Source organism: Chelmon rostratus, chromosome 8 (assembly GCF_017976325.1).
Source record: "Chelmon rostratus isolate fCheRos1 chromosome 8, fCheRos1.pri, whole genome shotgun sequence".
NCBI lineage: Eukaryota > Metazoa > Chordata > Actinopteri > Chaetodontiformes > Chaetodontidae > Chelmon > Chelmon rostratus.
This window is the reverse complement of record NC_055665.1, coordinates 15,303,880-15,317,421: the sequence shown is the minus strand read 5'-3', so window position 1 is coordinate 15,317,421 and position 13,542 is coordinate 15,303,880. Positions and strand designations below refer to the sequence as shown.

Here is a 13,542-nt window from a genome sequence, read left to right as displayed (position 1 = left end):
CAGCGCTTACAAAGCTGGAGAGGTGCTGCTATCCAGAGCTGGGCTCGTGGGGGGAAACAGTACAACTGAAATGAATCAGGACAATCATTCTGTGTTTACAACTGCAGTGGCAGCTTTACAGTTTAAGCTTCCAGTTCCAAACCATGGGCCACAACACTTTGCAGTACATTCATAACAGGGCTGTCACCTTGGAGGCAAAAAAAAACAACACACAAATTAAGCAGCGAAAGCTGATTGCACGGTTAGACATAAATACTAACGGGAAATATATGAAGTGCCGTCCTAAAGATCCTAACAGATGAGTGCAGCTGGAGAGAAATTACTAACACACCATTCGAAGTCAAAACACACACACTCCTCGCAGCCTCCAGTGTGTTGATGGGAAGCTAGATATGAAGGTTTGGGTTGTAGCCAATGGGACTGGACTGGAGTAAACAGTGCGATAGGGTTTACTTAGCAGAGTAGAAAAGGATCATCTCCAGCGCAGATCGAGTGCGTGTCGTCATCTGCAAACACTTTTGACACATACAGTGCTGCATCTGCCCCCCTCATACCACAGCTGCCAATAAATGCGATGTATGCCATTTGGTGGCTTCTTTTATCCAGAAAAAATCCTCACAGTAATGCGTCTAAGATGTGTGTTTATAATGCCAGAAGCATGATTTACCCCGCTATCAGAGGTTGTCTCTGTTTTCCTTCCCACCCTCCCTCTCTTTGTCCAGTTCTCCCTTTTTCTCAGCAGATCTCAGGGACGCGGTGGTTTAAATTAAGCCCAAGTGAAGCAGAGGGCAAGGACGCGCAGATAGACAAAATTTAAGAGCCGCTCAATTCAGGATAAATACAGTAGTAATCTCACTCTTTCCCCTCACAAACACACACAGATGGGGGTGGTGGGTGAATGGAAAGCCCCTGCGTGTTTATGCAGACAGTTAGACTCCTGCTGATACCCCGCCGATGACTCCTGGTACAGATGTGCAGCATACACTGTGTAGATCTGCCCTCAAGCCTGGACTTAAGCTGCTCTGACAAGGCCAAAACACATCAGTACAGCCTTCAAAGGTGTGTTGTGTGCCCTAGAGAAAGGCTTCTACCAGCAGAGCACGTACAGTTATGGAAATAACTTAAGTGATCCATCCAATAACTATCAACGCTTATAGGGTGCAGGATCACAGGTGGATGGCCAGCTCATACTGGATGAGAGGCGACCTGAGTACGTCCAGGAAAGGTTGCCAGGTTGTGACGGGGCTAACATATAATGGCAGACACTCTTAATATATACAGGCAATTGATACTGCATGCATGGATAAATACTGGAAGACACATTTGTCTACCACTCCAGGTTTACCATATTGTAGCCGTATACACAAAATATCTGGTTGTACATTTTGGATATCAATGAGGAGAGCCATTTTACAGCATATTGGATTTTTGTTCAATCCATTCCTTAATTTCTCAGATATTTTATTCACTGGATTACATAAAAAAGAAACTCCCATTAGCTTACTTTATCCAAAGAAATGCTTCTTGGTTAATTTTGCAGAAAATATATCACATCACAAAAGACATTGTTGACATGACATACACCATAATTTGTATCCATTCTTGTCTTATCCTCCTCTTTGCAGGAGAAATTCATGCACGGGAACAACATGCAAACTCCACACGGAAAGGACCAAAGCTGGTCAGTGGACTGGAATCTAGGACCCAAAGCTGCCCAAAGATATGTCACAACCTATCTAAGGAAACAGAAAACAGAAGCATGACCTGGGATACAAACACTAAGGGTTCATTTAACTTGTTTAGATAAAGTCATTTTGAAGTGTTCATATAAAATATTGCCTAGTGCAGCTTTTACTTTCAGTGTTTTTATCCTCTGTTGTTCTTCTTAAGATCTTATTTGTGCTTTTAGTTTTGTGTTTTGTGTGTATTTGGACAAGTGCGTATCGTTTGACGACTGAATACAAGCAAACTCGTGTATGTGGGTGCTGATCAGTGTGTCTGGCTCTAACAGTGTGTGCTGAGGAGCTACAGGCAGCTGATACAGTAATCACCAGTGCATACAGACAGACAGACAGACATGCATGCACAACATAGACTCATACTGTAAATACACAGCAGCTTGTGCACGTTTATGTCTAAGTGCAATGACAAAACTGTTGATTTCGTCTCCCAGCTGTGTTTCTCTCTGCTCTCTTTCCCTCCTTCATTCTCTCACTCCCCGGATCCCCCTGCTTGTAATATTCTCTCTATCAAATTCCTCAAATATCTGTTTAGTGTTTTCTTTCTTCCTCTGACTTTCCCCCCAGCACTGGAAAACAAAGATAAATAGACAGAATCTCCACTGCGCTGAACTATTGTACACTTCAAGAGAAAGTAAACAAACATGCACCACCACACACGGACAGGCTCGCACGTTGAGGGAGGAGAATTAAAGACGAGCGCACACACACACATACGCACACACACACACACACACACACACACACACACACACACACACACACACAAGCCACGTCGTCTCCCTTCGCTCCCAGTGGTCATGTGACACAACACTTGCATCCCATCACCTCTCGCCTCCCTTTCACTGTCTTTCTTTCGCTCTGTCTTTATCTCACTCAGTTGGAATCTGTGTGCTTAGTCAGAGCTGGGAGGAGAAGCTTGGCAGGAGAGGAAGGGAGATGTTGGACAAATGAGAGGAAAAAGAGAGGAGGGAGAGCGTTTTGTGCAGAGAATAAAAGCAGATTGAGTTCCAGTCATTCTCTTTTCCCCTTGACTCTCGCCACCCTCGACGCAACATGAACTGCAGGCCTGGTCCAATGAGAGGAGGGATTGTGGTGGGTAGGGCATGTGGTGGAGGCCTGCCAACGTACACTAATACCAGAACAACATTTAACTCACTTAAAAACACATTTCACTGACGCTTTTTCGCCGCCCCCCCTCCCCAGCATATAATTCTTGCTATAAGCCTATTATCACATACAAGCGCGGTGCAGCTAAACCCTAAACTACCGTGTGTGTGTGTGTGTTAACTCCCTCCTCACCCTCAGTGAAAGGTTCCCAGTTGTAGAGGCGACCCATGAACTCCTGGGTGTTAAAGGCTGCACACTGCTCTGCTCTGGACTCCAATGCACCTCCTCCACACACCTGCAGGACAGAAACACAGAGAGACAGAGAGAAATGTTTTAAAAAGCAGTGCCGCGCATTGAGCTCGTATGAAATCACCCAGCTATGAAACCACTGGTTGTTTCTCTCCAAGTCTCTGGAGACGTGAGGGTGGAGTGGACTGTTGTGAGTAAAAGGCAAAGAAAATCAGCTAATAATGAAGGGGAAGATTAATTTGAGATCATAGAGGTAAATGCAAACACGCCATGCTCTAACACACACACACACACGCATGTAGTCTCCATGCTGCTTTTGGCAGTGGGCGAGTGTATTAGGACCATATGGAAATAATAGATTCTCTGGAAGCGGCTGCTCACATAAATTCACCATGGCTTTCAGTGCATGACCACAGACTGTGAGTGACTGTGTGAGCACGTGTTTGTGTGAGCATGTGTGCGTGTGAGTGTGAGTGTGAGCACATGTCCAGCGTGTGCTCGTCCTTGCGGAGCCGTACGGTAGAAAGAGTTTTAGCATACCTGCACTTAAACAGCAGAAACATCAGGCAGACTGGACTCTGCTGGTTCATACTGGACTCACCACGGCACAGGGATACACAGAATACAATTCTGAGGTGCTGATACTTTACTTGAGTATTTCCATCCAGAATGAAGTATCTCAACAACTGATGGATGGATTGCAGTGAAATCTGGTAGATACATTCATCATCACCAGATGATGAACCCTCATGACTTTGGTGATCCCAAGACTTTTTTACCTAGCAGCTCCATTAGATCACAATAGTTTAGTCTTCTTACTCATTCATTACTCATTTATCTGACAGCTATAGCTACTGATCAGCTTTCAAATTAAGGTGTTGATGCATCAGTATTAAAAACATAATAGTAATATATAATACGAAGCTACTGCTAAGCTGCAAAAAGCTGCACACATCTGCAAAGAATTCCTCCTACCAGCACTTCTAAAGCTTGTTAATTAACATCATAGTGATGCTGGTAGACAGATTTTTATTATCTTTGGACAGAGCCAGGGTAGCTTTCCCTGCTTTCAGTCTTTGTGCTAAGCTAAGCTAAGTGGCTGCTAGCAGTAGCGTCATATTCAATGGACAGATATGAGAGTGGTGGTGAGAATATTTCACTATGTGACAAACCTTATAGTACATTTTGCTGATTATACTTCTAAAATACGCATTTTTAATAACATTAACATTTGAGTAACTTGTTGATTGCAGGGCCTTTACTTAATTAGAATGGGGCAAAGCTCAGGATCTGAATACTTCTTCCACCACTGCACACACACACACACACACTCAGCTTCATCAGGTATGATTACTGTGGGAAGCCACAACCCTCCTGTCTGGTCAAAAACCCACTGAGTTTACAGCCCTCTGATATACAGCTGGCTCCCACACACACACACACACACACACATACACACTCTTGCATGCCGCACACTGAGCTCTCAGATTTCCTTGCAACTCGAATCTCTGTCAGCTCCACAATCTTCTTGTCTTTCACTCCTCTCTTTCTTTGATTCGTTCCTCTTTTTCTTTCTTTTTTTTCTGAATCTCTCTTCACACACACACAGCTGTCACAAACAGCTGTAAAGTTCCAAGTCACTCATCTGGGACAGACAAGAGCAAGAGAGCAGTCAAGTTTACACACACACACACACATATCGACATTTCCCATGTGAACCAGCCTCGGCGACAAAGTGTAACTAAAAGCCTCTCATGGATAAAGTGTCAAAGCATGGACTGCATTTCACATTTTCACAGTGTTGTGTTTGTGTGAAGGTATGCGGCTGTCATGTCACAAGGCATTCATAAGGATCATCTGCTGTTTCTGTTCTGGCGAAGTGTGAAAGCAGCTCATGAAACTTTATGTGGTACACTCCGCCACAGTTTCACACTACTGAAACAGACTCATTTTGGTCTTAATTAGAGGCGATATGTTATAGTTTGGTTTAAGCCTCTTATACGTGAGTGCTTTCAGGCTCCAACCACTGAATACGCAAGTGTATGTGGGCGCTTGAAAGTCAGTGTACGCATGTGACCTGATGTTTTCAAGTCACCGTGTAAATCTGCCTGGATGTGTGTGTGAAAAGTGGTCGGTGATGGCTGTAAATATTTCTGTTGGACATAAACATGTCGGGCCCCATTTCAAACTGGATAGTTTCTGTGTATCTGTGCATGTGTGTTGGCCTGTAAGGCTGTAAACAAGTGTGGATAACCGCCCCCAGACACACACACACATAGATGAGGATGGTGTTTGTGCAGCAATGAGATGCTGCAGTACAGTAAAAGAGACAGGAAGAAAGAGCTTCCATAAAAGACAAAAACGGGAATGTAAAACGAAAAGAGGGAATGTAAGAAAAAGTCAAGTGTGTGCAGTCATGCATTGGTGACTGTATGAGAGCAACAGGGCGAGTGGATTCTCCTCCCAAAAGAGTTTAGGGTGTGTAAAAACAGAGGGAGGCTAATGGACTGAGTGGAGGACAGAGGGAGGGGAGGTGAAGTGAGAGTAAAAGAGAAAGAGAGAAGACGTGTTCACAGCAGGAGAATTTGTGTGTTATTGTAAGGACTGGTATACTTTTGTGCTCCCTTGTTTACTGTGAGTGCAGGGTTCAGGGGTCTCCCCATAACGGCGAAAGGGGAGAGTGAAGAGAAAGAGAGGGGAGGGGTGGACTGACAGGATGGGGAGGGAAAGAGAGAGTGGCAGTTTTGAATGGGGCTAGGAGGGCAGAGAAAAGAGAGAGAGATGGCTTTTACAGAAGCAAAATCCTTAAAGAGGGGGGCGATGGAAGGAGAGAGGTGCAGCGAGGATGGGCCTGGGCCTGTGGATGAAATCAAAACGACCAAAACCACAAGTACCAAACAGAGTGAAAACCATTCAATCACTTAGCAACATACAAAAACAGCTTTCTAAATGTTTTAGAAAATGTAGTCCTAACTGGACTGTAAACAGTCCGATAACATTCCTAAGAATGTTAAATATCTCTCTGGACTCTGGTTCATCATGACAAGCAGCTGTCTTTTTTATTTATTGGCCTTTTGCCTTTATTTTTTTCAGAGTCACTGTAGATACAGACAGGATATGAGGGAAGAGAAGGGTTTGACATGCAGCAAAGGTCCCTGACTGAAACCAGAATGGGGATGTTACAGTTCCATGGTTTGCATCTGTAATGTACCAGAAGCAGGTATCACATGTCTGTTCGTATTTATGATTTTGTTCATGTATTTCAGATGGTTTTATTTCAGCAAAGTTTTTGTAAGAATGCTTGTTCGACATTTGATGACTTCAGCTTCTTTTGTTAAATAAAAACTGTCAAAATGATGCATTGAAAAAAAAATTGGTATTGGCACCCAAACCCAGATGTCGTAACGATGCCTGTATTGAGAAATGTAAAACAACACCCAGTGCTATATATAGAGTAAATAATGATGATTAAAAAGTTGATACATTTCCTTTTTGGTTAACTACTTGGATCTTGTTTCTGTAGTTGTGGTGATCATTTACGCTCCACATGGCGATCAATCAGCTTGTTATGCTCACTGAAGTAATGACTAAGATCTGGGATCGCTGCAATCACGTCACTACAATGAAGTCGGATGGGAGAAAAAACACTATGTTTGCAGGATGTAAACAAGGCAACCGTCGAGCCGGAGTACCTAAACCACTTCAGAGCTTAAAGCAAAAGTGAGCGTAAACAAAATGTTGGTAATAATCCCTCACTGAACAGGAAAACTGAGAAGTTGAATCAAGACGTCAGCGTGTAAACTTTTATGGATGTTTACAGTGGACAGTTTGGGAAGTCATTTTACCATTTTCCTTTATTTTCTCTTCCAAATAGGTTTGGCTAACCCGTGGGTTTGTTCAAAATCGTGATTGCTTGGGTTTCCAGAGTTCAGCAATTATTTTGGTGATATAATTACCACCAATAATGATGTGAAAATAAAAAAAACTAAGAGCCAAGTTGTCTAAAACCAGGATTTCCCTTTAACTGCAATCACAAGACATTCGTTAAGTACAATGAAAATACCTGGAAAAGAACAACGTAAAGCCACTGAAATGCTTGTTGATCAGTAAGTAAACATAAAGGAAGCCTGAAGAGACAGATGGCAGGAGTGAAAGAGTGAAAGATGGATAGCAGCAGAGAAGCAGGTGAAAGAAAAGTGAATGCAGCCGGTGAAAGAGACGCAGTGAAGTGTTTTTGTACGGGAGCTGTGAAAGTTATAGATGTGTTTTCCTACCAGGGAGGAGAGAGGAGGTCTGTGTGCAATATATAGGAGCATGAGAAGGAGGAGGGAGGGATGGCCACTGCCTGAGGGCTGAAAGCTTTGTTCTGCGCACACACACACACACACACACACACAGACACAAACACACACACAAATACCACACACATATAAACACGTACAAGTCAAGGTCCTGATCAAACATAACACATACGTGAAACACAAACACACACACCAACCCAGACAAGACTAATGAGTTTTGAGGGGGAACAGGTTATGAGGAAAGCGGGAACCTTTCATCACATGTGTGTTTCCATAGGAAAAACCCAGGTGACACGCCGTCACCATCGCCATTTTTCCATGCAAGCCTATGCATGCACAGCTGGCCGTATCGCCTCAAAACAACAGGTTAAGGCTGAGAGGTCATTCCTTAGGCATTACAGCAACACTGCACAGACAAAGAAAGTGACCGCTGGCCCCCGCAGCCATAAATCAACACACTCCACACGACAGGACTAATCACTGTATGCATGCACACAAATCCATGACATGTGTTAATATGTATGCGTTTGTCCTCGGCGATTAACATTCTCCGGCTAATCTTGTGGCCGAGGCCGTGCACCAGTGCTTTGCGGGGCGCCACCCAGCTCTCAGCCTTGACCCCGGGGTTGAGTCAGGAGTCCTCCAGAGGAAACTCTGCTCATCTATCAACAGCACGCAACGACTGAAGGAAGAGGCCCCGTGCTGCGCGGGACAAACTGCAAGAGTAGTCGCCGTTCTTTTTTAGGAGAAATTTCAGCTTGAGCCTCAAAACAGCTGAACTGTCGTACGCAAAGAAAAAAAGAGAAGAAGAAGAGAAGAAAACACCAGATAAACACTGTAACCACAAGATCAATAAATGAAACCAGAACTTTGCTGAAAATGGCACTGAAAATGACAATCTTTCCATGTTCCGCTCTCCATGTAGCAGCTCTACAAACCCACAAACCAGAGTGTTTTCATGCACACTGATGACTCTTGATTTAACACATATTTTCATAATTACACAGACAGAGAGGTGGGAACTGTCAGCAGCTGTGCTCTGCATTCTCAGGACTCATTCTTATCAACTTATCAACTCATTATTCTCATTATCTCTGCACTGAACTATCAACACTTTTACTGTTTACTGATGCTGCTTCTGCCTGGAACCTTCTGCAATTGGACCTAAAATCTGGAAACTCCAAACACACAAACTTTGGACTCTGTCTGTGAAATCTAATCTTTGCTGCAGACGCTGTGTGCTCTGTCCTCTGGCTGCCAGTGTTTTGGGGCATTTTAACTTGGCTTTGTTTATTAGCTCTTTCGTATGATTGTATTGGAAATTTCTAAAGTTTGAATTTAAATGAGGCTCTCCTGGTTCGAGGAATAGTTCGAAATTTTGCCAAAATTCACTTTCTTGCCAAGAATTAGATGAGAAGATCAATACCGCTCTCATAACTGTTAGATATAAGGCTACTGCCAGCAGCTGGTTTGCTTAGCTTAGCATAAAGTCTGAACAATGAAGGGAAACTGAAGTGTAAAAATGACATACTGTGGTTTGACAGGCGTTTGTGGCTATTTCCTGGAGTTTTGTTTTCCCACCTCAAACAAACAAGATGTAACATGCTAATTAGTGAGCATTACAAATGCTGGTCTGAGGGTTTTGTTTGTTTCAGACGGAGCCAGGCTAGTTATTTCCCCATGTTTCAGTCTTTGTGTTAAGCTAAGCTAACCAGCAGCTAGCTGTAGCTTCATTGTCACTATGCAGACATAGGAGTGGTATTTCTCATCTGAGTCAAGGAAACATATTTCCCAAAATGACAAATTTAAAGTAATGTTAAAAAAAACAAAAAAACAATTGTAGTGGGATATATGAATAGGAAGTGAAGGGAAGGAGCATGAAAGGATCTGAGGGAAAGTCGGAGCACACAGGAGCTGCTATAAACAGGCTTTAACAAGCAGACAACGTACCTGGTTTTTGTAGCTCCCATGTACTTCTGCTTGTTAAAGTACGAAAGCAAAGAAAGTACAGATCAGTCTGATCGAGGCAATGTGGTTTGTGCACATGCGTGTGTGTGTGTGTGTGTGTGTGTGTGTGTGTGTGCGTGAGCCCCATAAACCAACACATCTGGGCCTGTTTGTCGCTTCATGAGAACAACAGTAAGCGTGGCAGGGCCTGCACACAATCATCACAGCTGAAAAGCGTGTCTCCGTGCTGATAGTCATAATAACATATTTACTGTGTAACAACGCCTGTTTAATGACAGACTGTGATTAGATCATCAGACTATCAGCTGCCTGAAGCTACATTGGTGTGACTGGTAGGTACAACAGAAACTCCTCCGGTTTCAGATATGGGAGTGAGATCAATGACATTTTTGTGTGTGTTTCAACAAAAGTATTATGTGTGCTCTTCAGTGATAGCATGTTTTTTTTTTTTTTGTATTATGTCTGCTGAAGAGCCTAGGTTTGGTGTCAGTAGCAGTGGGGCAGCACAATGCAGTCAGAGGCTCTTCAGTGAAGTGAATGTTTTATCCTGCATTTATAGACAGTATGTTTAAGTCAATGTAGAAAAAATCAAATTTCCAAGAAATTTAAAGGACCAGTATGTAAAATTTAGGGGGATCCATTAACAGAATATGGCAGAAATGTGGGCCGCACGGTGGCTCGGTGGTTAGCAGCGTCGCCTCACAGCTAGAAGATCCCTAGTTCAATCCCGCTTGGGATCTTTCGGTGTGGAGTTTGCATGTTCTCCACAGTCCAAAAACAAGGTGTTCTGTTTTTGGCAATTCTAAATTGCCCGTAGGTGTAAATGAGTGGTGTCTATATGTGTAGCCCTGTGGTAGGCTGGCGACCTGCCCAGGGTGTCCCCTGCCTTCGCTCGAGACCCTGCAAAGGATTCAGCGGTGTATAGATAATGGATGGATGGAATATAATGTTCATGGTGTATAATCACCTGAAAATAAGAACTGTGTTTTCGTTACTTTAAAAAGAGCCTTTTATATCGATAGAGGGAGGTATTTATTTGGTTGCAATCTGCAACCTCGCCAGTGCAACTAAATGCTACACACTGGCCCTTTAAATTAGTTTCCTTGATATAGCTCTTAAGATCAATATTTTTGAATTTGCATCTTCACTACAAGGGTTGTGGAAGTTTGTCCAGCCATGAGCAGTGCCTGCAGCAGCCTGCACAAATGTATGGGGTGGACTGCATTAGCGCTGAGACAATTAGTCAATAAATCTAAAATTAGTTAATGGACAGAAAAATAATCTCATAGTCACTTAATTGTTGCAGTCATTTTTCAAGCAGAAGGATTTCTTGCTTTTCTGTCTTCTCTTTTCATTGTCAAGTCAACAGTTTTTGGTTTTGGACTGTTGGTTGGACACAATAAAGCATTCAAAAAGGCGATTTTGAGCTCTATTTTACAATATTATTTAACATTTCGTAGATTCAACAATTATTAAATTAAAAATAATCACTAGCAGATTTATCAATAAGGAATGTAATCATTAGTTGCAGCCCTAGACTGTGAGGCAGAGCTTATCGCCTGAAGGTGACTCTGATGATTATACCAATGTTTTGACTAACTCAGAGCTTTTCTTTTTTGTATTTTGGCAGCTGGACATGATTCAAAGTGGTTGCTGTCTCCATTGTTTTCAATGCAAACATGAGGATGGCGGGCGGCAGCCGCACACGCCTCCCCAGCCGAACACAGACAGATCAATGAAGAGAGGTGGCAATCATCATCAATCAACATGAGTTTTGAAGTCTGATTATCCTTCAGGCACGCTAAACAAGACTTTTGATTCTAGTTAGCAAAACTTTCCATATCACTCGTGTCACATGACTAACCATTTCCTCTGTTTTAAGGTACAACCAGCAGCTGTGTGATGATTTCGCACAAGGTGAGTAGCAGCAGAGGACAACATTTAGAGAGATTTTAGAGATTACATCAAAGTGAGACTCTAAACCTGGAGGAGAGAGTGGAGCAAAAGTAAAGTAAGAGGCACATGTCCTCCCCCGCTACATCCATGCATCCTAAATCCACACATGCTTCTGATCTCGCCTCGCCCGCCGTTGCAGAGGAACGCACTGTTAACGACTCTTGGCATTTGCTCTGAAGAGGAGGACATTAAGAGGAGCTAAGGCGAAAGGGAATGCTTATAAAGTCATCACAATTTTAAGCAAAGACATGAGGGAGGAAGGGACAGGGAGAGGAGTGTGTCCCTCTGTGAAACGTCTGCTTCAAGCTGGTTTCTCTCATCGTTTTTTTTTCTTCTCAAATTCCACCTTTTCCTCCCCTCTCCCTCTGACAGAATAACTTCTCCTCTTGTTACACTCTGCTCTTTCTCACACACACACACAGAAACTCTTCTTCATGGTTGCCTCTCTTCCTCTGACACAAACTTCCTCTCTTCCTGCAGAATCTTTTTCTCTCCATCCCACTCTGTCTGCTGCTGACCCTCCCCCACTTTACACCTCTGTCTGCTCCACTCACGGGACTGTCCACATCCCTACATACGCGCCTAAACGCTCCTTCTCACCAGCCTTCATCTCAACTTCTTATTTGCCTCCCCCTCTCCCCACCTTTTCTCTCCCTTTGCCCTTTAGCTCACCCACCCACTACTGTGTGCAGATTTTCTAAAAACAGTGCTCTCTTTCACTACTACTTAGCTGCGTCACTTCCTTTACCGTTCTCCCTTTACAGCCTCGCTCTTACACTTGCACACACACACACACACGCACACACACACACTCTTCCCCTTTTGCCCTCCTCATTTCCTCTGTCCCTCTCTTGGTTCCCCACTTGCTTCTATGCAACAGTAAAAACACACACATACAGGCATACACATCACACTTGTGATGGGCCTCAGGCACAGTGTGTTATGACAAACACACCTAATAGATAATAGGATGTGTCACACTCAGTCTGGCTCACTGCCTCACACACACACACACACACACACACACATACATACAGTGCATACAAGCCTGGGCAAAGTCCTGCATTCATCAGCACTTAAACCTATTTTTAAGTGATGAAAAGACATAAAAATGAGGACAGACAATCTACTGCAGGAGCAAACAAGGCTAACGCAGAGGCTAATGTTGGGTAAATATGTAACCCAATGAGTCAGGCTCAGCCATCACAGGACTGCTATTAGCGCTGCTGGCACACACAGCGCGAGTCTTCTGCCAGCTACTAAATCTGTTTTAACATGGGGACTATCACACACAGCCGGGCACAGATGAGAAGAAAGACAGAAAGGGGGATGAAAGACGGCAAGAGAGGCTGCCAAATTAAAGAAAGAAAAGTCAAGTGCCCATGCCAACCTGGCCCCAAATTCAAGTGCCTACTTCCTCTCTATGAGAGCCAGTCGTGGAAATAATGTCTGAGAGTGAAAACACATAAGTGTGTAGGTGTCTGTGTGTGTGTGGTGGCCGTATCTTCGATCTTATCGCCTGCCTCTACGCTCTCACTTAAAACAGAGCAGCTCCAAGTGGTCTGCTGGCAGAAATTACCCGGTCACATGTCAATCTGGGTATTTTCGTCCCCATGAGAGAATCTTAAAAGGGACTATGGATCACTTGGCTTCTGTTTGCTTCATTGGTCTGGATGTCCATCCATCATGTGCCATGTCTCACACACGGCTGATCGATTTTCACGAAACTCAAGCGGGAGCAATTATTTCTCAGCTGCTTTTTGCCTTTTTTTAAAAAACAGCACTTTGATAATCCCAAAACAGATGTCACATCATATTGTTTTTAGTTTTTATCCATACATCCAGGCCTTGGTATTAATTCAAAATGAAACAAGATAATATACAGAGTAAAATTAGCTAAATTATTCCACAAACTGATCAGAAAGGACTGCTGTCAGTCAGTCAATTAGCCGGCTCACTACCATTGGCACATTCCTGTTGATCAGTGTAAGCTGTCCTAATAAATTAAGAAAATAAAATCAAAGAATAAGTAAACAAAACAAGGAATTCAGAGCCGATCTACAGCACAATACTGTTTTTTTATGCTAAGTGCTACGCACAGATTTCAGAGGCTACCAAAAGAGTATTTTGGTTCAATCCCCAACCCTCCAGTTATTATGCATAACATCCACAAACAAGTTATAGTTCTGACTTACTGAGCAAAGGAAGACACTGAAGGT

The 13,542-nt window shown here is 43.3% G+C and overlaps 1 protein-coding gene across 1 annotated transcript in view; it reads right to left on the bottom strand.

The window, feature by feature from the left end:
- Positions 1 to 13,542, bottom strand: part of adamtsl4 (ADAMTS-like 4) — a 35,077-nt gene that overhangs the window by 13,062 nt on the left and 8,473 nt on the right. The window contains exon 5 of the mRNA XM_041943126.1: positions 3,042 to 3,144. Coding sequence (XP_041799060.1) covers positions 3,042 to 3,144 — 103 coding nt within the window. The remainder of the gene's footprint in view (positions 1 to 3,041; positions 3,145 to 13,542) is intronic.